Source organism: Manis pentadactyla, chromosome 4 (assembly GCF_030020395.1).
Source record: "Manis pentadactyla isolate mManPen7 chromosome 4, mManPen7.hap1, whole genome shotgun sequence".
NCBI lineage: Eukaryota > Metazoa > Chordata > Mammalia > Pholidota > Manidae > Manis > Manis pentadactyla.
The window spans coordinates 62,238,241-62,266,047 of record NC_080022.1 but is presented as its reverse complement, the minus strand read 5'-3'; the positions used below and the strand labels follow the sequence as shown (position 1 = coordinate 62,266,047).

General features: G+C 35.0%; 2 protein-coding genes across 2 annotated transcripts in view; both read left to right on the top strand.

Moving 5' to 3' along the window:
* Positions 1–27,807, top strand: part of LRRIQ3 (leucine rich repeats and IQ motif containing 3) — a 208,540-nt gene that overhangs the window by 21,289 nt on the left and 159,444 nt on the right. Inside the window, 1 exon segment of the mRNA XM_057500328.1 lies at positions 16,341–16,474. Within this exon segment, the coding sequence (XP_057356311.1) occupies positions 16,341–16,474 (134 nt within the window).
* Positions 6–522, top strand: LOC118914952 (phosphatidylinositol N-acetylglucosaminyltransferase subunit P-like). The gene has a single exon (XM_036890315.2). The coding sequence runs from the start codon at positions 6–8 to the stop codon at positions 351–353; it is 348 nt and encodes a 115-aa protein (XP_036746210.1). The 3' UTR covers positions 354–522.

Sequence of the window (27,807 nt, the reverse complement as noted above, 5' to 3'; positions counted from 1 at the left end):
GGAAAATGGTGGAAAGTTCATTGTCATTGCCAGAAAGAGCGATTTATGGCTTTGTTCTTTTCTTAAGCTCCCAGTTTGGCTTCATACTGTATCTCGTGTGGGCTTTTATTCCTGAACCTTGGCTAAACTCCTTAGGTTTAACCTATTGGCCTCAAAAATACTGGGCAGTTGCATTACCTGTCTACCTCCTCATTACTATAGTCCTCAGCTATGTGCTCTTATTTGGAGTAAGCATGATGAGTACCTCTCCGCTCAATTCCATTCATACAGTCACAGGTAATTATGCTACAAACCAACAGAAGAAGAAAAACCAAGAAGAGGCCATCCCAGCATTAAGAGATAATCCGAATTAGTGAAGTAAACCAAGTGTTCTTTCTTGCAACCAGAGAACTTTACACCAAAAGCTGAATTGTATCTAGACTAACACCAAACATTTATGATAAGTTTTTGACTGTAATTTTGACTACAAGTATTTGAACTATCTCTCTTGTGTTTAACACCCGATACTGAAAATTTTAAAAATGTGAGCTGGGAAAAAAAAAATTAACATGTTTATGCATGGGAAGAGTATAGATTTGGAAGTTGGAAGACTTTTTATAACTACATATGATTCTTTAATAAGGACAAATATATTAACAGTTTTGTAACAATAGTTTAAAAAATTCAGGGACATAAAAAAATGAGGCAGTATTTATGTTTGGGTGTCTTAACCTGGGCCCTAAGGGAAGAATTTCATTTAGGTGTTCTAGGCATGTGGTATAATCAAAGGCTGGAACATACGTAGCCCTTTTAAGGATAATCAAAATGACAGGTTCATTTAAAGAATTAATAATAGAAATTTACGGGGGTAATGAAAAGCATCTTGGATGACATACTAAGGAGTTTAGACTTCTTAATGAATGTAGTGACAATCTATTGAAACTATTTGAGTAGGAAAATTAGAGTAGTTCTGTCATAGTTATTGCTCTATGAATAAATGGTATTGACAAAATTTTTTACAGGAGATTAATCCAGTATTTTGCTAGCAGATTAATGGGATTAGGAGAGAGATGAAAGGAAAGAGATCAGTCACTGTAGGCCAGAAATGATGTGATTAGGGTTGGTGCAGGCAGAGAGCAGTGGCAAAGAAGTAAGAAGACAGCATAAATTAGAAGACAGACACTCAGTAGAAGCCACAATTGTAGGCACTTTATATATTTCATTCCTTCATTCCTTCACCAAATATCTACTGAGCAACTGTTATGTGAGAGGGTTTATTCTGGATTCAGTAATAAAACTGACAATGTTCCTGCTCCCATGGAATCCAGTGGAAAGGCACAAGAAATAAACATGTAAGCCAGAAAACAAACACACACCATAGAATGCTGATAGCATTAATTTCTAAAGAAAAGAAAATGGTAGCATAGGACAAAAGGCATAGAGATTTGGGCTGCTTTAGCTGGGATGGGTGGAGAGGAACTTCTGAAAAATATTCTTCATCATATCCTTTGACATGGAAAAGTATTACTCAAATTTCACAGAAGAGAATTAAATATAGTGAAGTTTGGGTACTTATCCAGCATCAGACATCTAGTCCGTCATGATGATGGGATTTCAGGTCTATCTTGGTTTCCCAGTCCTACAATTAATATTGTATTACAAAGGACAAACAGAGTAGAGATTTGACAGGATTTTTTTTTTTTTTATTGACTGATTGAATGTGAGAGGAGAAGAATAACAAGTGAGGAAATACTCTTCTAGTATTTTGAACTTGGGGAACTGGGACAAAAAAATAACCTAGTTAACAGAAATGGTAGCATTTAAAGGGTTTTGGTAGAAAGTTAAGTATTGATATAGAGATATCAACCAGGTATTGGAAATGAAGAACTAAAATTCAAAAATTTGGTTCTAGATCTAAGATGTGAATCTAGTAATCATTTACTTGAGGTCATAGCTGAGGCCAACCTATCACAGAAAATACAAGGACCAATAAAGTCTGATAGCTAAGCACAAATCCTTAGGGCACAATCTCACTTTGTGGGTAGAAAACCAATAAAGATAACAGAGAATTGATCTCAGTCAGTTGGAGGAAAACAGAGACATGGCTTATTTTCACTTAGGTTAAGGGAAAAGAGTGATTCAAAAATTAAGAATGTTTTTAAAGGATCAAGGAAAATTAGAACTGATACAAAACTATTTTAAAAGGCTTTTTGATGGTGAAGGGGTTATTGTATTTTTGGAATTTCATAACTGGAAGGGGTGGATGTGAAAGTGTAATAGGTTAATTAATATGTGATTACCAAGTATAAAAATTTTTCTGAGAATATTTTGGGCAAAGGAAAGATAATGGCTCAACTGTAGGAAAAGGATTAATGAAGATTTTTTAAAAATGAGATGATACTAATTTCAATATATTTTAAGTTGAGGGAAATAAGTTTTAATTAAAAAAGATTGAAAATGTCAGAAATAGAATAATTGAAGAAAAAAAGATAAACATAATGGGGACAGCATAATTGGAAGGCATCACAAATGTAGTAAGCCTTAAATAGATATAGATACACCTAATTTTGGTAGAATTTTTGTGAATTGTAGAGATTTTAAAAATTCTATTTGAATAATAGTTTTTCAGTTTACTCAGAAATTCTTATTCATTATTTTGCCATAAGCAATATTCTTTTGGTTATTTTTTGATTATTTAAAGATTTTATTTAATATAGTAATATAAACACTATAAATGACAATCTCTGGGGATATATATTTACTTAGTAATGTTTGGAATATATATTTCAAAACATTTCATTGTGTTTATTATTGAATATAAGAACGTTATAAAAACAGAAAATATTAATGAGCCTTATAATAGTTCACATTTTTTTTAGTAAGTATTGTCATTCTTTTATCAGGAGAGCATGGATGCAGAAATTAAAGACTATGTTCATTCTAAAAGAAACAAATTATTAATGTGATTAAACCTTGTGTCTTATAACACAATAACTTATCCAAAAGGAACCTGTTATCTTTAACTGTGACATAGAATGATATATAAACCTGTGTTTTTTGGGGTCTACTTGGGAAATACTTGTATTTTCAAGAAAGGGGAAAGCACAAGTTACTCACTGTATTGAAGTAACTAGAAATTTGAAGTGCCTTGTCATCTAAAAGCACATAATAGATTGATATATATTTTTTATCATTATATATATATATATATTTAAACATTGTTAAGATGGGAGTGATCTAGACAAGGAACCAATGTTCTTAATTGGGTTTGTGTATTGTCTTCATGTGTTAGAAACCCAACTAAACATGGATTTTATTTTTATCATTTATCAAATGTTCAGAGTTAGGCAGTCTTGTGTGTAGTTTCTCAAGGAAATTGTGAAGAACCAAGGTTTATTCTAGTTTCCTGCTGTGTTTGTTATGTTTAGCAAATCAGCGTTTTCCCTCACAGGCAATGAGCTTCTTCATATCCAGGCTTAAGGCAGGAAGAAAGGAATTGGTAGGAACAAGAAGCAAATGCCAGCTAAGCCAGCCCATGTTATTTTAGAAAAACAATAGCTCCTCCAGGTGTCCCTCCTGAAAGACTTCTACCGCCAGAATTAGATAACATGGCTGCCACTAGGTAGAAGGGGGTCTGCTATGATGAATATTTTTAACTGGGCACATTTACTTGTTAAACAAAACCAGTGTTCTATTAATAAAGAATAAAGGAAGATTTATTCATGGAAGGCAGTTAATACTTTCTCTCACAGTGAAAAATAAATTAAAAATACAACATAGGACTAATATTTCAGGTACAGATTTTTAGATCAAATATTTAGCATCCATTTGTTCTTAATTCCAATGTAAGTGTCAAAATAAAAATAGAAGTGTGTATATATAATAACCAAATATATATTTTTAAATGAATTTGTGCTTGACTTAATAGAATATAGATTAAATAATGATTGTAAAATTTAAGATGTTTTTGCTTTCCCAAAAATAAAGATAAAAAAGAAAATATAGCCTATATGAAGTATAAAAAAATCATAAGATTAAGTGTCAAAAAATGATATTTATAAAAATTATATATTTACATTTGTGAATGTGAAATGAATTATAATTCATAAACAAATTATATTTATGAAGTATAATGAATGAGTTCTATTCATAATTATATATGAATTAAATATGAATTATAAATACAGGAAAATAATACAGGAAAAGTAAGATAAAGTGCTAAGCAAATCTATATTAAGTAGAAAAAAAACAAAAGACTTAACATTAATCTTAAACAATGTATGATTTGACACACACAGCATTAGATGGCATAAATAGGATCTCTTTCAGTTGATATAAAAACAACTGTAATAAAGATATTCATTTGAACATTAATGTACAAATGGTATCATACGAAAATATGTAAACAGATATTTTTGGAAATATAAGGCTAAATGGATAGAAATATAGTAGTGGGAGAATATATTTACCTCAGTAAGTTATTTTGTTAAAAAATAAGCATATAGGATTACACTTTTGGGAAGATGGAGTAGATGTTTCTCTTGCAATGTCAAAATTCTCTGGACATTATTTGCATTATATGATTATTATATATTATATAAAATCCTTGGATATTATATGTAAAACAAGCATAAAAAGACTGATTGGGGAATAGCAGAAGGACAATCAGAACCCGAGAAATGACACAGTGAGCTGATTCATCTTTTTTGCTGTTTTCTTTTTTCTTTATATATCCTAAAATTGAAGCTGAAGAATCCAATAAACCAGAAAGACTACTGAAAGACCAAAGAGTGCAAACAAACAAGCAAAATACCAGAAGTACTAATGGAAATCTGCTCTCTCTATCTTGACAACCAAGAAAGGTTCAGTCTCATAAGACAAGAAATTTTATACAATAACTTCTCTACTCCAGTCAAAACCATTGAAAAACCCGTGGTCTAACCTTCCTCTATGCCAGCAAAGGCTGAGTAGAGAGCCTAGACATTTATCTTTATGAAGATCTAAGGAGGCACCCCAACACCCACTGGGATGATGTTAGAGGATGCCTCATGGAGATGTGGATTTTCACCATTGTCCAGCTTTCACAAGACCACTCCCACAGCAGTGTCAATGAAAACCCCCAAGGAAGTTGAAACTCCCACCCCCAACCAGAAGTAAGGAGGGGCCCACCCCTTAGTTGGTGGTTAATGGAGGCTTGAGAGGTGAGAAACCTGAACTTCTACCTCCCCCTGGAAGTAAAAAGATAGTGACATCCTTTTCCTCTGTTGGTGCAATATCAGAAAAAAAAAAACAGCTAAAACAGGTATAAATAAGATTAAGAAATTTATAAAATAGTAGAAAAATATCTAGGATTCTGTCAAAAGTCAGTCTATGTGAAGAACTAGGAGGATCTCAGAATGAATGAAAAGAGACAATAGATGCTAACACTAAGATGATGGAATTGTTAAAAGTATGCAATAAATACTTTAGCTACGATAAAAATGCTTTAATGATCAATTATAAACATGCTTGGAACATGTACAAATAGCTTCATAGGGGAATAGTAGATGTAAAAGAACCAAGTGGTAATTTGAGGACTCAAAAATATAATAACAGAATTAAATAAAAAGCTCAATGGATGAACTTAACAGCACAGTGGAGGGGAAAGATGAATGAATGAGGGAAAGGGAAGAGAGAACAACAGAAAATACCCAATAGAAATATGAACAACGGAGAAAAGACAGCTATTCCATGCAAATGGAAACAAAAGAAAGCAAGGGTAGCTATACTTAGATAAAATAGACCTTAAGTCAAACACTGTAAGAAACAAAGGTCATTATATAATGATAAAGGGGTCAATCTAACAAGAGGATATAACACTTGTAAACATTTATGCACCAAAATAGTATCACCTAAATACATAAAGCAAATATTGGTGTAAAGGGAAAAGTAGACAGCAAGCAATATTAGTAGGCGACTTCCATGCCCCACTTTCAACAATGGATAGATTATTTGGACAGAAAATCAAAAGGAAACATTGCCCTTACACTAAACATTAGACCATATGGACTTAACAAATATTTACAAAACACTGCATTCAACAGCAGCAGAATACATATATATTCTTCTCAAGCACACATGGAACATTCTCCAGGATAGATCATATGTTAGGCCACAAAACAAGTCTTAATAAACTTTAAAAAGTTGAAATCAGATCAAAGATCTTTTTTGACCACAATGGTATGAGACTAGAAAATAATTACAAGAAAACTGAAAAAATTTACAGTTCTGTGGATATTAAACAATATGCTACTGAACATCCAATGGATCAAAGAAGAAATAAAAAGAGAAATAAAAAATATATTGTGACAAATGGAAGTGGAATTACAGCCTAACTTACGGGATACAGCAAAAGCAATTCTAAGAAGTTCATAGCAGTAAAAACCGCTGTTAGAAAAAAAGAAAGAACTGAAATGAATGACCTAACTTTACATATCCAGGACTAGAAAAAGGAAGAAACTAAGTCAAAGTTACTAAAAGAAAGGGAAAAAAAAATCAGAGTTGAATTAAATGAAATAGAGACTAAAAAGATAATAGGAAATATAAATGAAAGTAAGATTTTTAAAAAATAAATAAAATAGACAAACCTTTAGACTTACCAAGAAGAAATGAAAAGATGATTCAAAATAAATAAAACTAGAAACAAAACATTTTGTACTGTTAAAGACCCTGTTAAGGAAATGAAAAGTTAAGCTATAGAGTTGGAGAAACTATTTATAAATGAATAAATTAAGAATGATAATTGTAATGGTATATGGACAGAAGTGATAGATATATCCCATTTCTAGGCACCCTCAAAACCTCCTGTTTCCCCCTCCAAACTCTTATCCTTTCTTCACTTGCTGACCAGATGCAAAAATATCCAGTGGAGGGCTTAGAGCCCCCAAAAAATGGCAATGGAATGAGCCTGGGTCCTTGACTGCCTGCAGAGGGAAGACCCCTTGCTGACCTGCACTGGTGTGTGCTGTGAGGGAGAAATAAACTGTCATTGTTTCAAGTCGAAGTCACATTAAAAAAAAAAAAAAGATAAAAATTCGAGTAGTGTTCCAGCAAAGCACATTTAAAAGAGCCTATGTAATCAATTGCTCTTCTTGCTGCACTTATGCAAATAATAAAGCCAAGTGTTAATTATTTTCTTAACCTGGTTACTTCTAATAAAAATGAGAGTGATTTTAGAGAAAAGTATTGTTTTAATAATGCAGTCTTATCCATACTAAATCCTAATACTAGTCATTGGGACATAAACTAGATCCAAAATTCTAGCTTCTTCAAAATATCTGGCTATGATTTTCCAGATGTTTTAGTTTTCTCCTATCATTTCAATTAAAATTTTACTATTTCTAGTTCTCATATTCAACCATGCATTCTTAATCTCATCAAGTTTGTCCCTCCAGAATGGAAAATCCAGCTCCAGATGTTGCTACTTAACCTAATAACACAATTTATTCTATCTTGACTAGAAGCCACAAAACTGCAAATAGTAATAGAAATGGAACCTGGAATAGAAGTACCCATCTTCCAAGGCCCTCCTCAACTGACCACGGATGGAGACCTAACTGCACTCCTTACTGCGCCCCTTCTCAGCATGAAGCAGCCAGAGTGATCATCTCCCCATTTCCCTAGCAGCAGCAAGGGTCTCCATCTGTAGCGGGGGTGGGGGGAATGAGACAGGGACCGTGGGTGTAGTCAGAGAAGGGTGAGGGCCTCCGGGAAAAGCAGGGCGGAATATTTACAGTCAGAACAATGTAAAAATGGGCAAAGAAGTCCCCATTGAAACTCTGTTAAGCATTATGCAAAGTCAAAGTCACACTAATTCTCTAGGGGAAGATACCTAAGAATATAGACATCTTCAGTGAGATCAGTTAAAGGTCGAAAGGCCAGGAGCAACTTGGCCTGGAATCTTTGAGTGTTCTGGAAGAGTATCAGCATAACCTGTGACTCCACTGTCAGCCCTGGCAATCAGACTATGACCCAGCCCACCTTAAGGACAGGGCAGGTGATGCAAGTCCACACCCCTAAGTTTTTTCATGCTCTCGAAAAATCCTCAGCTGCCTATAAAACACCTTAGACAACGCACCACTACCCCTCCTGGCGTGAGCCAGGAGCTCCATTCTCTCACTTTATTTCTAAATAAAAGCCTGTACCTTGCTCTCCTAAAAAAAAAAAAAAAAAAAAAAATTCTAGTAGTGGAAATTTGAGTAGGGTTTTTATTCTTTGCTTTTTTTCTTCCCAAAATTTCTATAATGTTACAAACTTATTATTCTAAATTTTATTTTAAATGATTTAATGGTACTTGGTTCAGGTGAAATTTTTTTACTTGAGAATTGACAATAGCATCTTCCGAAAGGGTTTACCAAGTGATCCTTAGAAATACTGATTTAAAATAATACTTTCCTAGCTAGTGTGAGGAGTTTCACACAAATTCTCATCATTTCGTGTGACTATTAAAGTGAACATATACTTTCTGACCAGATAAAAAGACAAAAACTGTATGGGTTTACTCTATTTGAAATAAATTCTTGTGGAATTAGTATGATTTACATTTTTAAAGTATCCTGAGAAAGCATGTGCCTGCTTAGGAAATTACGATGGGAAAAAATCACAAATGGAATAGAAAATGATAGACTTTAGTGACCAGACACATAGAAGAAATATAAACATGGGAATAGGAAAGAAAGAAAAAAATCAAGTAAGCACAAATATATTTATAATATAAAATTAATTGGGAATCTCTTTGTGTAATATACAGTCTGAATAGAATATAGTTTTAGAATTTGTTTTTTAAACTAGTCTTCCTGTTAGAACACAAAGTAATCTTCCATATCAGACATATTACAACAGTCCTTACTATGCTTTTGAAATGCCTCATTATGCTTTATGCTGGGGTTAGCAATAGTCCCATTTTCATTTCAGGGTAAAAACAGCGGTGGTAAAGCATAGATATTTCAATATTTTACCTTCTGTTTTGGTGATTGTTGATAGTTTTGCCTAAGAATATATTGTTCTTTGCCAAGCTTCTGCTATAACCCTTTAATTTTCTTTTATTTAGTTGAAAATAGTACTAATTGTATTTTATAGGTAATTTATTGATATACTTTCACATTATGTTAGTTTCACATTTTGTTAGGAAAGATTGCTTAGCAAATTGTTTTAGACTAATTTTTGGACTATCAATTAAGATAAGGTATATAGAAGTCCTTTGTAAACTAAACTACTATTTCAAGTATTACTATAAAATGGTTGATAGATAACATTGTTTAAATGTTTGAAATGCTTGAGCCACTGTTTCAAGTGCTTTACAAGTTTTCCTTCACAACAACCTAGAGGTAGTACCATTGTTCCCACTTAGCTAGCAAGTGATAGAAGTAGGATTTAAATGCAGGCAGTTTTTCTCCAGAGCTATCACTCCTCTAGTGGAGGAAATGCATTACTGTCCTTTAGAAAGAGGTTTTGTCCATTTGTTCTCAGATATCAAATGGTTTATGACATCTGTACAAATTTGCAGTGATACCTGTATTGACATTTTATAAGATAATTGTTTTAGGACATTAGAAAGCTTGAGTATTGTCCAGAGGTTACTCATTCTCTAGCAAGGACAGGAACCCTGCCCACAGTGGATGATTATTCTGTTAATCTCTTTAAAGAGAAGGAATTATTCATGCCTTAGTGGGAAGCAGAACTCTTTGTCATGAACTTCAGTGGTTTAAAACTTCAGTCTAAGGTCCTGTGCTGATGAGAACTGTGGTGTCTGATCAGGACCACTTAAGCCTAGCCATCTAAATTCCCTCCTGTACTCTCCCTCACTTCTTATGTATGCACTCAGCCTCCCTGTTCTCAAACTACTGTAGGGGAGGGAAAATAATTTTCTCTCTACCTGTCCAAGTTCTTGGCTGAGATACTTTTAGTAAAAGCAGAATAAGAGAAAAACAAATGGAAGTTTATTAACATGTATGTCTCATATATACATAGGAGATAGCTAGGGAAAAATGAGTAACACCCTGAAGTGACTTAGAAGTCATGCTTAAATACCGCCTTGATAGGGAAAGAGGAGGGAGGATGTAGGTCTCTTAGGAAGGAGTAAATGCTCTTTAGGAAAGATATGTGTCCTTAGAAGAAGAAAGTTTGTGACAAAGTTCTTTTGGATGTGGTGTCATTTCTTCATCTCCTTTCCTTCTAATCTCTTCTACTGTGCTAACAGTCCTACTTTCCTCGTCGATGAAACTCCTGGGGAGAGGATTAGTGAAAACTGAATACCTTTCAGGGGATCTGTGTCTTGCCAATGGGTTTCAGCCTTGAGCAAGTTCACTATGGATTCAGTGTGACCAAAAACGTGACAGTAAAATGTTCTTGGTGTGAAAGGGTTATACCCAACTTTATTTCCACGGTGACAGGTCATTCACTAGAATCCTGTCCACTCAGAGCAAGTCTGCATGCAGCAAGCCGGTCTCTGTCTCTGGGCCTCACTGTCCCTGCAGCCATCTCAGTTTCTCTCCTTGGCACTGCCACCACTCTGGTTTCATCTCCGCTCTTCTGCAGCCTTACAGCCATGCCATCGTGTCTCCCAGAGCACTGGGCAGAACTCTTTATATAGAGTCAATAACAACATATTGCCCACACATATTTAGTGAGGTAGTCAACCAGGGCCAGGTAAGAATCCTGGCCACAGGAGCCTTCACTTTATCCACACTCTACCCCTCCAGGATTCTCGCCTCACAATCTATGCGGCCTTAGTGCTCTGCAATGGTCCCTGTGCAAGGAAGCTGGAACATTGTAAATGAACCATAGGTGGGCCTTACAATACCCACCTTCTCCAGCCTCTCCAGCAAAAAGTCTTACAGGCACACAGGCCAATCTTATTGCATTGTCTCTGCCTTCTGCTTTGTCTTCAGCAGCCGGAATTGCTGCTCCAGTCTCAGTTGCTGCCACAGCTCCAGTCATTCAGTTTCTTTTTGTCTGCTCTTGCCTTTTCAAACCAACCCACATCTGGGTCCTCGTGACCTTCACACGGCCCTTTAAATTCTTCCTTTGAGAAGTATTTCCTTTTGTGCTTGAGCCTGAGGATAGAAGCAGAGCATTGAGTGCTCCACAGCAGGAGGAGGCTGCACCTCTCCTGAAAGACCCCGTGGTTGCTGAGTCCACTGGCTTTCCACCAGCTTTCAACCAGGTGGGGTTCCAACCGAGGAGAGACTGATGCCTCCGGCATCGGCAAGGCCCTCCACCCCCACCTGTTCATTAAACCTCCGCTCCTCCATTTCTGGGGCTGACGGCTCCACTACATCCTTCCCTTTCCCCATGGCACCTGGCAGCCTGCACTCCCTTACTGCTTCTTCTCATGCCACTCCTTCTCGGGCCACTGCTCCTTCTCATGCTGCTGCTTCCTCTTGGGCTATCATGACCTCCTTTACTTTTTCTAGGGCACTTCACAGTGACGCCATTTCAGTCAGCAAAAAATTTTCTTTCTCTTGGGGTGGGCTCCAGTTCTCCACCCCTTCACAGTACCATATGTCTACAGGGGGACACTTGAATGTCTCCCTGTCCATAGGTGCAGCCCGTTGAAACACTCCTTCCATGATCGCAGCCTTTTCTTTTCCTTGGTCAACAATGAACCCTGCCTGCTATCCCCAATTTTCTTGCCAATGTGTTTCAGCCCCAGGAAAGTTCATTATAGATTCATTGTGACCAAAGAAATGACAGTAGAACATTCTTGGGGTGAAAGGATTATACCCAACTTTATTTCCATGGTGGCAGGTCTATCACTAGAATCCTGTCCACTCAGAGTGAGCCTGCATGGGGCAAGCTGGTCTGTCTCTCGGCCTCTCTGCTCCTGCAGCAGTCTCAGTCTCTGTCTTTGGCACTGCCACCACTCCAGTCTCATCTCTGCTCTCCTGCAGCCTTGAAGCCATGCCACTGTGTCTCCTTTTTATATAGAGTCAATAGCAATGTATTGCCCACACATGTGCAGTGAGCTAGCCGACCAGGGCCAGGTGAGAATCCTGGCCACAGGAACCTATCCACAATCTGTCTTCGGGCATATAAGGGAAGTTCAGAGAAAACCTCTCCCCACACTTGCTGTTTTTCAAATGCCTACTACTCAAAATAATCAATATACCAAAGGAGCATATTTTGGGGAGGCATGACTTAAAGTTTTACAGTCATATTTTGGGATGGTGTAACTCTGGGAGGAAAATCCCGGGGCAAAATACTCTGAAACTGAAATTAGTCAAAAGGAGAAATAAAGTTTAAGAAACCCATTTATTTCTTACAAGCAGTCATCCCATCTCTCTCTTGACCAGGCTGCAGCAGCAGAGAGCTCCACCCAAACTCTCTGGTCTAGATAAAACCTCACCACCCTTGTAATTACCTATTGATATGTAGATTGCGTACTTCTCTCCACCCCTTGGAAACACCTATTGATATGTAGATCAAGCCAGGGAGAGATTATAAAACTACAATTTTACCCACAGATGGCATATTTTGTTACCATCAACACACACACACACACACACACACACACACACACACAAAACCCATGAGCCCAGATGCAATGAACAAAGAAACATAAAGATTAGAGGAAATTACATCTATACTAGAAACCAGTAAAGGATAACATTTAAACAAAAGATTATTTCATTGAAGTGCTTCTAGATAGAGATATAGTATATATTTATAGATGTGTAGATATAGTGAAGATTTTTTAGATATAATTAAGATGAGACTAAATCAAAGAAAAACCTTAATCAAAGTCAGCCTGACTTTAAGCTATTCTTCCTGATACATATAACAGTGACAGGAACTAGAGATTCTGCAAATCCCCCTATCTTTCAAGGGTAATAGTAGAGCCAGTGACAGGTAGGATCCATTGCTACAGATCACAGGATAAGTTTCATGGAGAGGCCTTAGTGCAGGTGTAGTTACAATAAATAGTAAACTGGTATATGGCAGGACTCATCTGTGATAGAGCAGTCAGGAGCTTCAGAAAGGAGCTTAGTCTCAGCCACATAACTGGAGTAGTTGACAAACTAATAGAAAACTCAATGTGAGAAAGCTGGCCTTTGATAGAATAGCTTCACAAAATTGAGAAGAAATACATGAAAATGATGAGAAAAAAACATAAGACAGAGATGAATTCCAGGATACTTACAATATATGAATAGAAAAGTAGAACAAATACAGCAAATTAAGGAGAAGCAATAATCAAATAAATAATGAAAACACTATGAATCTGAGTACAGGGAAAAATCTGTGATAGGACTACATATATTTTCTTTAAAAACTGAAGTTCAGCTCTCTAGTCACAGAAAAAAAGAAAGCAAAAGTATTTATACTAATGAGTTTTTTTTTGATATAAGAAATCATTAGGCAAGTAAAGGTGTTGGTGAGTGTATAGAGCATGTGAAGTAGAGTGAAAAGCATTTGCAAAGGCATGAGGTAAATCTGGAGCTTGGCACAATCAAGTGACAAGTGATTTATTGTTTTTAGAGTTTAGAGGACATGTTTGGGTGTGTCAAATGAACTGGAGACAAAAACAGGATTAATATAGCAAAGGTGTTATGTGTAATACTAAGGAGACAGGACTTTATCTTTTAAGATCTTGGCAAAGTATTTAAAGATTTTACATGACCTGGTTTTCATTCTAGAAAAATCATCCGATAGTCTGTAATTTTGGAGTGGAGGGAAATTGGATGTAGGGAAATTGAAATTAAGTATCTGTTGCAATATTTTGGGCCCTAATTTATAAGGGCTGATGGTAAGTTGGTAGAGTGTATAGATGATAGGGAACAGATTGAAGATATTTGTATTTGATAGGATTTAGTGATATACTGGATGGAAAGAGGAAGAGAGAAAGAGGAAGGTGGGTTTATTACCTAGTAGGCAAAGTGGAGAATAGTTTTGTTGGTAATATATGTAATGCAGTATGAGGTGTGGATTGTTGATGTTTTCAAATGTGGAAATTATTTCAGTTTTTGGCATGTTAGTAGAGAAATGGAACTAGAAGTTCATTTTATAGGTTTGTAATTTAAGAGAGAATTCCTTATTGGAGATATAGCTATCTGGATAAAAAGCATATGTGAGATAGTAAAATGTAGCAAGGAAGGTGATCTTTCAAGGAGAATTAAGCAAAGAGAGGTGAAAAAGGAATAAAGCCTAAATTGTACTAACATTTAAATAGTTTGTAGAAGAAGAGGAACCTGTATAACAGACTGAGAAATAAAAACTAAAAAGATAGAAAAATTAGAGTATGATGTTACTGCAGCAAGTAATAGTTGAGTTATAAAAACCAATTGACATTGTCAAATCAAGCTTGGGGACCAAATATGACAATGTGTAAGTAGCTGTTACTTAGTTTTTTAACAGTCAATTGATAATTGAATGCCGTTACAGACCTGATAGCTTATTTAGTCCTAGAGTTACAGGATAAAGAAACAATTGTTAAACTTGGTGAACTTATTTGTAGTAGGGAAGACAGACCAATAATAACATTATAGCACAGGTTTATCAAATAAAAACACAAATCAGGATTTAGTAAGGAGAGACTTTATTCAAAAGCTTTATTATAAGGGAGGGAAAAGGACTATTGCAATAGGCAAAGGGAATTATTGCAGTAGGGAGAATGCTCTGTACATGAAAATTTGCAGATATCTTAAAGGTGAGGAGGCCATGGTAGTTCAGCTGAGGCAGTGTGCCACTTTGATCCAGCTCTCTGGGAACAGCTGCTGGCCCAGAAGAGGAGGGAGCCTAGCAGCAACGGGTGAGAAAGCTAGCTCCCTGGCTGCCTGGCTGTGGGAATGGACGTGAAAAGCCAGGGCAGGTGATAGGGCTTGGGGCAAGGGAAAACTTAGGATCTTATGAAATGATTTGGAGTGTGTATTCAGCTTGAAAAGAGACAAATGGAGAAAATCCTTTCAGTGTGACATTAAGCAGGATATGTATAGGTCTTTAAAATGCAGAAGTAGAGAAGAGTTACAGGAAATGAGGAGAAGTAATGGGAATAAGCCAAGGGAACTCTTTTAAGGAGGAATATTCAGTGAAATTTGTAAGAAGAGTATTAAAATGATATGGGTAGAGCCAATAAATAGAGATATATGAAGAAGATGGGCACAGCTAATGTGAAATTCTGTTTTAAGAATTTGGGCTCTTCAAGAAAGTTAGATACAAAAAATGGAGGGATGGGATTTGTGTGGGTGTTTGTGTGCATTTTAAAGATGGGTGTGGCTTCATCATATTTATAGGTTAACGGATAGTGACAGTAGAGGGGAAGTAATTGAAAACAGGGAGATGGTAATTAACAGCAAAGGAGTGCCTATCTTGGACAGGAAGAGAGATAGTTTTTGTTTTAAGATTGAATAGAAACTTCTTGTTTTAAGATCTGGAGTTCAAGCTTGATGACCCTATTTTCTCTGCAAAAAGTAAGCAAAATATTTGGGGAGCTCTAGGGAAAATGTTTGAAGAGTATGGAGAATACTAGTGAAGGTTTTTGATAACTGCTGTTGGAAATGGAAGCAAGCCAGGGCCAAGTAAAGAATTTTCTAACTAGCAAAGTATGTTTGCAAGTGTACATCTAAAGTAGTACTAATCTGCTAGTCTTTATAAATTTTTCTAGCACCATATAGCTGATCGAGTGTATAGACAGGAAAGGTGTGTGTTTTTAACATGGTAGGGTTAGTAATTTTCAGGGTAGGCACCTTACACACAATAAAAATTTTAAGTTTTTAATGCATAATCCTTACATTCAAAATGTAAGTCACTTATTTCTAACAAGTCATATGATCAGTAAGATATAGGATATGATCCCAATCTGAAATTTTGTAGAAAGGGATATTAGACATAATATCTTTAAAGTCAATATAGAATTCTTTCTATATTCTATGCTGAGTTCCAATAAAAGTATCCAATATTCTAGATAAGCTGCAACAAAAATTTGAATGACTGTAAATTATTTTATGAATCCAGCATATCTCAGTTTCCTCTATAAGGATTCACAGAATACTTTTAGAGTTTCATTAAATTCCGTTTTATGCAGCTACCTTTCAGAGATCAACATGATTATGGTCAAAATTTTATACCTATGATATCAGACTGGGAGAAGAATCTAGATTGGAGAAAGTTATCATCATGGATCTTGCATTTTCTGTAAAGAATTTAAATTATTTGGTGGTACTAATTCTTGATCTTCTGATCTAAAAATAGTTATGAATATATCTTGTTCCTATAGGACACCTGTGAACATTATAGTAGTTCAAACCATTAAACTACCATGTTTAAATTGTCTTTTGGAAATATTTTCATGAAATATAAATATTGTATATCTTTTCTTCAAACAGGGATCAACCTATGAGGATGAAATTCATAATATCAAATGTATTATTTCAAAAATTAATGCAATTCTGGCTCATAATTCACCAATTTTGATTGTTCAAAGATGGATACGTGGTTTCTTAGTTAGAAAAAATTTGAGGTATGTTTTATTTTCTTTATGTTCTGAATATTAAAATAAGAAAATTAGACAATTCTCCAGTAATATACATTTTATATATACTATCAAAATGGTATTTTATAAACTATTTGAAATAGTTTTAAGGAAAACATCACAGCCTCTTTAGTAACATATTGTAATATTTAGCATAATTAAAATTTGATACTTTTTAATTGAGCATATATAACTTAATCAACAAAGTTTTTATTAATCATTGAGTAATCTGACAGTTTTTTTACTAAACTTAAAAATATCAATCAAAAACATGTTGAATTTATCTCATGTAGTAGGATACAATAGGAATATGAGCCATGAAACATACATATGAGTGTTTTATATTTTGTTTGGTTGTAAAGATAATCTTGCTGAAACAGCTACTACCACATCCATCTACATTATCCTTTGGTTAATTGGCTTTTCTTCTCTGTTTCTTGCATGCCTTTCCAGCTGCTAACATTTACAAATAGAGAGAAACTTTTCTTACAAAAATTTCTCTCAACATTGTACTTGGGAAGATAAGGTAGGATACTCTGTCATGTCTGTATTAGTCATGCCAAACATCAAACAAATGAAAAAATAAATGAACATTCTCATATAGCTTATTCTCCAGATGCTAAATGTTAACATTCAGAAGATAGAAATGAAATTTTGCCCTGAAATATATGTAGGATTAAATAGATCTAGGCGATGGACATTCCGTGAAAAAGTAAGATTTGGAAATTATACTGAAATGATACCCAACATGCTTTGGTAAGGCAGAGAGAATATTCCCCCGCATCAGCCTGAGTGTGCTAAGTCATAGATGGCAAAAGCCCTGGGAAAGGGAGGTAAGTATGAGGGAAAAGTCACAAAATTGAACACAAACATGTCCAGAAACTTCTGAGACAGAAGTTCCCTATATTTTTCAAACGAAGGTCAAAGTGTGAGACAGAGTAAGTTCACAAGTGGGAACAAGTAAAATTGCTTGGAATAAAAGATGTAGAAAAGTATCAGGCAGTTGCTAACAGGTACATATTTATTTAAAATACTATTTCTGTCTCATATGTTCCATTTAAATTTAGTGTGCATTTTATATGAAATATCATCTAATTGGTGATTTGTCTTTAGTTTATGCCCCAGAGATTGAGTTTTTCTCTAGAATCAAGATTTCTTCTGATTATTCATGTAACATGAAATAAAAACCTTGTCCATGGAAACAATCTCTGAAAATTCAGCATGTGTGTCCTTAGTTTGAACGAGCTTTGTGGGGACAGATGTCAGTAATAATATATCACAGTGGTTCAAGACAGGCTGATTTGAATTCTATTTCTCTTTAAACTCCTGTTCCATTAGGCCCATAACTCTTCTGAGCCTGAGTTTCCTCATATGTTAAATAGTAGAGAGTAGGGGCTAACAGCAGTACTTATTTCACTGTTTACTTGTAGGAATTGAGATCATGAATATAAAGTACATAACACCCAGTAAATGTGGATATTACATTCTTAAAAGCTGCTGTTTTTTAAACATCATCATCATTGTTATATTTTGTGCTCACTGTGTTAGTTGACTCCATGGGAAACTTACTCTTGGGATATCTTGATCCCTCCCAATTACATTTACCACAGCATGCACAGGGAAATCTTTGAAAAATATAAATCTGACTTGTTCACCAACTTAAAATCCTACAATTGCTCCCAATTTGCTTAGGGCAAATGGATGGGGTATTTGCTTCCACAGTGTGCACCACATACTTTCATTATCATAAACACTTACCATACTGTATTTCAGTTGTCTGTATAATTATCTATATCTCCAGATGTATCGCATCTTCTGTATCTCTAGCATACAACAGAGTACTGGAGACATGTTAGGTGCTCAAAAAATATTTTTTGAATTGTCAAATACATTTATGTCAAATAAATATATGGAGTTACTGTGGAAACTAGAATAAAAAAAGTATTTCTGAATTCATACAAAGCTGCCCTAGAGGTGCCTATGCATTCCCATAAACTAAAGGTCAAAATGATAAGTCCTCTCATATGTCTATTGCTAGCCATGGTAAATGTTTCCCTACACTCGAATATTTTGCACAAATATTTGCTTGAAATTTGTTTGCTTACTCTGCTATAAATTTTATATACAGCCTTGAAATGTCATATAGAAAATTAGAAAATTATTGTGATTAATACTTTTATCTTTTAAAGTGATAGTATTTCTAACATGGCTGATAGGGTTCAAGGAAGGTACACTTTTATTCTTAGAATGAAATATTGTGATCAGATTGGCAGGCTCCTAACCCTAAGTAAGAGTAGCTATATAGGGGTCATAGGGAGGATTATTGTTTGGGTCATTGGAATCTAAAAGTACAAGAATGGAAAACAGGAAACAAATATTTGTTGATTGTACAGTATATGTATGTTAAGTATCATATTAGGTACTTTAAATTCACTTTATATCATTTAACACAGCAAATTTTATATTTTACAGATTAAGAATTAAGAATTTAAACTTGGTCGAAAGGTTAAGATTTGTATCCCATCAATGGCAGATAGCTTATTATATATTGGATTTGTTGTCAGTTATAAACAGATGAAATTATGTATGTTAAATATGCAAACGTCAAGTTCTGTTGTTTAACATATCCCAAATTCTGTGCCTTTTTTACTTTTCTTTGGGCAGACCTAGAATCAGCTATTTTCTAAAGAACCCTATTTGTTTATAGTAGATAATGGTATTTGGAAACCAAGATCTGAGAACTAGATGTATTCATTGCTGCTGGAGTTGTGGTTCCTAGGTCATTTCAGCAGGCAAATAGAAAATGGATTTTTTTTTCTGTTGTGAAGTCATATCAGTACTTCAAATGCTAATACAACACAGAGGATCTTCACTGCCTTCCTTCTTCCCACATTATACTTCCCTTCTTGTACCATGTGAATTCTGTTTGCCAATATTATCAATAATTTTACTTGTTGACTTAATCCTGACACAAAATAGTTGCAAATTGCTGTCTATTATCTACTGTCAACAACAAACTTATTTAATAAAGTTAATATTGCCTATAGCTATTTTAGCTTTTTAATAAAAATTCTAAAAGTTTTTCATCAATAACACGTACTCTGAAAAATAACGTTATTTTGACATCTGCTCATTCTCAAAATCTTGGTAAGCTGATAGTAAGAATATTTAGAAAGGCAGAGGGCAAGAGAAAGACAAAGAGAAAGAAAGCAACAAAATTTTGGAGACTGGAAAATGAATGAGTGTGCTTAACTGACTTTGCAGACTTAGAAACCTGTAGCCCAGAGATCAGTAAATTATGGCTTGCAGAATATTTTTATAAATACATTTTATGGGACCACAGTCACATCCATTATTTTATGTACTGTCTGTTGTGCTTTTAAGCTACAACAGCAGAGCTGAGTAGTTGGAAAAGAGATTGTAGGACCCAGGGTCCTAAAATATTTACTATCTGGCCTTTTAAGAACAAATATGCCAACCGCTGCTATAGCCTATCCTGATAGTACTAGAAGTCCAAGAGTAAGGATGATTCATGCAGTAGAACCCAGGAATTAGGAATTAAAGATTCTAGGAGCCTCTGTTAGTGGGGGTACACAGGAACATTTGTTGAATCCAGCATTTAGAATCAAACTCCTACTCTATCCTGAACTGCTGGGCAGCTGACACCCTCTTCTCAATTTAGTACTCCCTCTCCACTCCATCCTCTTGAGAAGTTAAATAAAAATTCCTTATATTCAAGGACCCCGGATAGTTTATGGTAAGGGTGCATTGTAATGACAACGTGGGAATTTGTTAAGATATCATGAAATTACAGTTACTTTCTCTGCCAAGTGGTGAAAAGGCTTTTACCCTCTAGTTAGGAGATAACCTACTTCTTTCTGGAGAAACTACCATACAAGAGAAAAGCCTGACAGTTGGGAATCTCCCCGTGAAACAGCAATCAGATCATCCTACATAAAAGCTTAGTTGATAATCATTCAAATACATAAAGATAGTGTTTTATTTTAGAGATGAAAGGACAGCCAAGGATCACTAGCTATTGATTAATGCCGCTAAAATTATAGACTAACACAAACAAAATAAGGAATGCAGATAAAAGAGGCAGTTTAGGAAACTTCTTTTCCCTCTCGCATACTTGAAATGTAGTTTTGGTTGGCCTGTAATTTTAGGCTGATAGATATTTTCTACTAGCTCACTGAAAATATTTTTCACTTTTGGTCTCTATTACTGCTGTTGAAAGTAAGCTATCAGGCTAATTGTTCCTTTGTAGATTATTTTTCTTTTCTCTCTTACTGCTTTTAAATCTAAGATCTTCCTGTTTATTTTCTGAAAATGTTTACTTTGACAATTCTAAGAATCAATTTCTTTTTATTATCCAACTTGAGATTTATGCATCTAAGGACTGATTTCTCCCTTATCAATTCTGGATGATTTCCAGTCATCAACTTACTGATAAAACATTTTCACTATATTCCCCATTTTTCTTATGGTGAGAAATTACCCCTTCTCAATGGTCTTCTCTACTAATATTAACAGGTAGGCTATAGGCATACCTTGTTTTGCACTTCACTTCACGGTGCTACACAGATAATGCATTTATTTTTTATAAAATTGAAGGTTTGTGGCAGCCCTATCTTGAGCAAGCCTATTAGTGCAATCTTTCCAACAGCAATTGCTCACTTCATGTCTGTGCCTTGCTTTTGTAATTCTCACAATATTTTAGTTTTCTTCATTATTACTATATTTGTTATAGTGATCAATGATCATTGATTATGACTCACTGAAAGTTCAGATGATCTTTAGTGTTTTTTAGCAGTAAGGTATTTTTAAATTAAGGTGCGTTTATTAATTTCTTAGTCATAATGCTACTGCACACTTAATAAACTACAGTATAGTATAAACATAACTTTTACATGCACTGGGAAGCTAAAAAATTCATTTGTCTCAGTTTATGGTGATATACACTTTATTTGCAGTGGTCTAGAACTGAACCTCCACTATCTCCAAGGTACCCCTGTATAGCAGAGGTCATGCTCGTAGACCAGTATGTCTGTATACCATAGTAACACCCTTGGCTTGGGGGTTCTTTCTCTTGGTTCTTGTGGGGTGGATAATTAGGCTTTTATTAGGTTTTAGTCTGGATTTGTTTTCTAATCTCTTGCTTAGTTTCTTCTCTATTCTATATTATCGGTAAGTTTTTAGTAGTTCTCTTGAATTGGGGGCTCTTAAATATTGCTTTGATTTTTAAGATCACTTATCAAGCAATGATAAATTCTGTTTTCTCTTATAATTTACTTAGGATGTCTTTTAATTATATCCCACACTCATCACCAGCTGGAGTGGTGGAAAATTACTTAGATGTTATGATAGTCTCAAAGCAAGCTTCCAAGCAGGCCATTTCAGAGGTTACAGATTATAAAGCCTTACAGACTGAATTATGATGCTTGAATCGTAGTTTACTTAATCAAATTAAAACATACAGCAAGAAGCATGGAAGAAAGATGGAGTAGATGTGATGGTTATGTTACAAGAACCAGATTTAAGGATCAGAGAGGGTCTTCAGCAACCAAGAAGTGTCTGAAGCCAACACACTATTGATTTATTAGAGATGCAGGAGCAAATCTGCCTCACCAAAGCTGGGAACTAACTGATGACCTGCAAAGCAGTTATGAATTTTACTTGCAAGTTTTGAGCAGACCATGCTTGGGGTCATATCAGTTTACCAATGGATGAATGATTTCATGGGAGACACAGTTGTCCATCTGGAGGTGATGTGATAAGTACTTTATGAATTTTTATTTTTATTTTTATCTGTTTTATTTTATTTAGTTCTTCCATACCTTTCTATCTATAAGTAAGTGAAGGTTTCTTTGTAATTTTCATGCTGATCAGACCCTAGCTATCCTCTTCTTGTATCCTTAAGTATACCTCTCCTCTATTTGTATATTCAAGTATGCCTGATATATATCATATATCAGTAATACCGAAGGTCAAGATTATCTGAGTGAAGCAAATGTCCTGAGGTTGAAAACTCGGTTCAGAGCCCCTGCATACCTCTTTGAACCTTTGCTTTAATTTGGGTTTAATATATACATAAGCAAGAAGATTGGTCAGGGTTATTTAGTTCAGTCATACTTTAGGAAATTAAATTTTACCTTGAGTCTTCGTGAAGTGGAAATGATTAATGTTAATTAAAGAAATTGATCTAGATTCCTGTATTAAAGTACATGTTTATGAGAAAGATAAATGCCACCTTTTTTACCTCTCTACACTCTAATTAAAATTTAAAAAGCTGTTATCAAGCATCCATTCTCATATATTCTATATTCTTATATTTTAGTAAAATATCTCTTAAGAATATAAAAAATAAACAAACACAAATAGTAAGCAATTATTGATAATTCTGGCAATGCTGAATACTTATTGTGAAATGTTTTATAGTTGACAGGTTTCAAAGAATAAAATATTACATAAATGAAAACCAATAATCCTGTGTATCATCAGCATTTGCTTGCCTTCTCTACATTTAGCTATTCTACATCATATGCATGTGATTTGGGGTGATTAAACACATATAAGTTATTCTGATATAAGGTGGTATGTTTTATTAGGATTATTCTGATTATCTTAGTAAAAGAAGAAGTAATAAAGAATATCCAAGATAAACTAGTAGAAACAGTGAATGCTGTACATTGGTTTCTATGACTGAAAAGTCCTAAAGGCATTTATTTAAAATCCTGAATAAACCCTGATTCATAACCTACCCCTTAATTTACCCTTTTGACAGATATCTAAACTAGATTAGCTTATATATATATGTGTATATATATATTTTAAATTTTTTTATTAAGGTATGGTTGATATACACTCTTATGAAGGTTTTACATGGAAAATACAATGTGGTTACTACATTTACCCATATTATCAAGTCCCCACCCATATCCCAAAGCAGTCACTGTCCATCAGTGCAGCAAGATGCCACAGATTCACTCTGTGCCTTCTCTGTGATACACTGTTCTCCCCGTGATCCCCCACACCATGTGTACTAAACATAATACCCCTCAATCCACTTCTCCCTCCCTCCCCACCCGTGCTAGCACACCCCTCCCCTTTGGTAACCACTAGTTCATTGTTGGAGTCTCTGACTCTGCTGCCATTTTGTTCCTTCAGTTTTGCTTCATTATTATACTCCATAAATGAGGGAAAACGTTTCACATTTGTCTTTCTCCACCTGGTTTATTTCACTAAGCATAATGTCCTCCAGCTCTATCCATGTTGTTGCAAATGGTAGGATTTGTTTCTTTCTTAGGGCTCAATAGCATTCCATTGTATATATGTACCACCTCTTCTTTATCCATTCATCTACTGGTGGACATTTAGGTTGCTTCCATATCTTGGCTATTGTAAAAAGTGCTGCAATAAACATAGGGGTGCATATGTCTTTTTGAATCTAAGAAGTTGCGTTCTTTGGGTAAATTCCAAGGAGTGGGATTCCCGGGTCAAATGGTATTTCTATTTTTAGTTTTTTGAGGAACCTCCATATTGCTTTCCACAATGGTTGGACTAGCTTACATTCCCACCAGCAGTGTAGGAGGGTTCCCCTTTCTCTGCATCCTCACCAGGATTTGTTGTTCTTAGTTTTTTTGATGCTGGTCATCCTTACTGTGTAAGGTGATATCTTATTGTGGTTTTAATTTGCATTTCTCTGATGATAAGTGATGTGGAGCATCTTTTCATGTGTCTGTTGGCCATCTGAATTTCTTCTTTGGAGAACTGTCTCTTCATATTCTCTGCCCATTTCTTAATCAGGTTATTTGCTTTTTGGGTGTTGAGGCATGTAAGTTCTTAATATATTTTGGATGTTAATCCCTTGTTGGATATATCATTTACAAATATATTCTCCCATAATATAGGATGCCTTTTTGTTCTGTTGATGGTGTCCTTTGCCATACAGAAACTTTTTAGTTTGATGTAGTCCCACGGGTTCATTTTTGCTTTTGTTTCCCTTGCTCTAGGAGATGCATTCAGGAAGAAGTTGCTCATGTTTATATTCAGGAGATGTTTGCCTATGTTGTCTTCTAAGAGTTTTATGGTTTCATGACTTACATTCAAGTCTTTAATCCATTTCAAGTTTACTTTTGTGTATGGAGTTAGACAGTAATCCAGTTTCATACCCTTGCATGTAGCTGTCCATTTTTGCCAACACCAGCTGTTGAAGAGGCTGTCATTTCCCCATTGTATGTCCGTGGCTCCTTTATTATATATTAATTGACCATATATGGTTGGGTTTATATCAGGGCTCTCTAGTCAGTTCCATTGGTCTATGGGTCTGTTCTTGTGCCAACACCAAATTGTCTTCATTACTGTGGCTTTGTAGTAGAGCTTAAAGTTGGAGAGCATAATTCTCCCTGCTTTATTCTTCCTTCTCAGGATTGCTTTGGCTATTCAGGGTCTTTTTTGTTTCCATGTGAATTTTAGGGTGATTTTCTCTAGTTCAGTGAAGAATGGTGTTGGTATTTTGATAGGAATTGCATTGAATCTATAGATTGCTTTAGGCAGGATGGCCATTTTGACAATATTAATTCTTCCTCTCCATGATCATGGGATATGTTTCCATTTATTGGTATCTTCTTTAATTTTTTTCATGAGTGTGTTGTATTTTTCAGGGAATAAGACTTTCACTTCCTTGGTTAGGTTTATTCTTAGGTATTTTATTCTTTTTGATGCAGTTGTGAATGGAATTGTTTTCCTGATTTCTCTCTCTGCTAGTTCATTGTTAGTGTATAGGAATGCCACAGATTTCTGTGTATTAATTTTGTATCCTGCAAGTATGCTGAATTCAGATATTAGATCTAGTAGTTTTGGAGTGGATTCTTTTGAGTTTTTTATGTATAATATCATGTCTTCTGCAAACAGGGACAGCTTAACTTCTTCCTTTCCAATCTGGATGCCTTTTATTTCTCTGTGTTGTCTGATTGCCTTGGCTAGGACCTCCAGTACTATGTTGAATAGAAGTGGGGAAAGGGGGCATCCTTGTTTTGTTCCTGATCTTAAAGGAAAGGCTTTCAGCTTTTTGCTGTTAAGTATGATGTTGGCTGTGGGTTTGTCATATATGGCCTTTATTATGTTGAGGTACTTGCCCTCTATACCCATTTTGTTGAGAGTTTTTATCATGGATGGATGTTGAATTTTGTTAAATGGTTGTACAGCATGTATGGAGATGATCATGTGATTTTTGTCCTTCTTTTTGTTGATTTGGTGGATGGTGATGATGGATTTTTGAATGTTGTACCATTCTTGCATCCCTGGAATAAATCTTACTTGATCATGATGGATGATCTTTTTGATGTATTGTTGAATTAGGCTTGCTAATATTTTGTTGAGTAGTTTTGTGTCTGTTTTCATCAGGGAAATTGGTCTGTAATTTTCTTTTTTTGTGGTGTCTTTGCCTGGTTTTGGTATTAGAGTGATGCTGGCCTCATAAAATGAGTTTGGAAGTATTCCCTCCTCTTCTATTTTTTGGAAAACTTTAAGTAGAATGGGTATGAGGTCTTCACTAAATGTTTGATAAAATTCAGCAATGAAGCCATCTGGTCCAGGCGTTTTGTTCTTAGGTAGTTTTTTGATTACCAGTTCAATTTCGTTGCGGGTAATTTGTCTCTTTAGGTTTTCTGTTTCTTCCTTGGTCATCCTTGGAAGGTTGTATTTTTCTAGAAAGTTGTCCATTTCTTCTAGGTTATCCAGTTTGTTAGCATATAATTTTTCATAGTATTCTCTAATAATTCTTTGTATTTCTGTGGTGTCTGTGGTGATTTTTCCTTTCTCATTTCTGATTCAGTTTATGTGTGTAGACTCTCTTTTTTTGTCTTGATAAGTGTGGCTAAAGGTTTATCTATTTTGTTTATTTTCTTGAAGAACCAGCTCCTGCTTTCATTGATTCTTTCTATTGTTTTATTCTTCTCAATTTTATTTATTTCTTCTCTAATCTTTATTATGTCCCTCCTCCTACTGAATTTGGGCCTCATTTGTTCTTCTTTTTCTAGTTCCATTAACTGTAAGTTTAGACTGCTTATGTGGGACTGTTGTTTTTTCCTGAAATAGGCCTGTTTTCCAATAAACTTTCCTCTTAGCACTGCCTTGGCTGCATCCCACAGATTTTGTGGTGTTGAATTATTGTCGTCATTTGTCTCCATATATTGCTTGATCTCTGTTTGTATTTGGTCATTAGTCCATTGGTTATTTAGGAGCATGTTGTGAACCCTCCTTGTGTTTGTGGGATTTTTCATTTTCTTTGTGTAATTGATTTCTAGTTTCGTACCTTTGTGGTCTGAGAAACTGGTTGATACAATTTCAGTCTTTTTCAATTTACTGAGGCTCTTTTGGCCTAGTATATGATCTATTCTTGAAAATGTTCCATGTGCACTTGAGAAGAATGTGTATTCTGATGCTTTTGCGTGTAGAATTCTATAGATGTCTGTTAGGTACATCTGTTCTAATGTGTTGTTCAATGCCTCTGTGTCCTTACTTACTTTCTGTCTGGTTGATCTGTCATTCAGAGTGAGAGAGTGTTGAAGTCTCCTAGAGTCAATGCATTGCATTCTATTTCCCCTTTTAATTCAGTTAGTATTTGTTTCACATATGTAGGTGCCCCTGTGTTGGGTGCATAGATATTTATAATGGTTATATCTTCTTGTTGGATTGACCCCTTTATCATTATGTAATGTCCTTCTTTGTCTCTTGTGACTTTTTTTGTTTTGAAGTCTATTTTGTCTGATACAAGTACTGCAAGTCCTGCTTTTTTCTCTTTATTAGTTGCATGAAATGTCTTTTTCCATCCCTTCACTTTTAGTCTGTGCATTTCTTTGGGTTTAAAGTGAGTCTGTTGTAGGCATCATGTAGATGGGTCTTATTTTTTTTATCCATTCAGTGAGTCTGTGTGTTTTGATTAGTGCATTCAGACCATTTACATTTAGGGTGATTATTGTTAGGTATGTTCTTGTTGCCATTGCAGCCTTTAGTTTCATTGTTACCAAAGGTTGAAGGTGAACTTCCTTACTATCTAAGAGTCTAACTTAACTTACTTAATATGCTATTATAAACACAATCTAAAGGTTCTTTTCTTTTTCTCCTCCTTTTTCTTCCTCCTCCATTCTTTGTATATTAGGTATCATATTCTGTACTCTTTGTCTATCCCTTGATTGACTTTGGGGATAGTTAGTTTAATTTTGCATTTGTTTACTAACTAGATATTCTGCTATTTTTTTCTTCTTTTGTGATTCTGCTGCTGTTTTGTTCCTTCAGTTTTTCCTTTGTTCTTATAC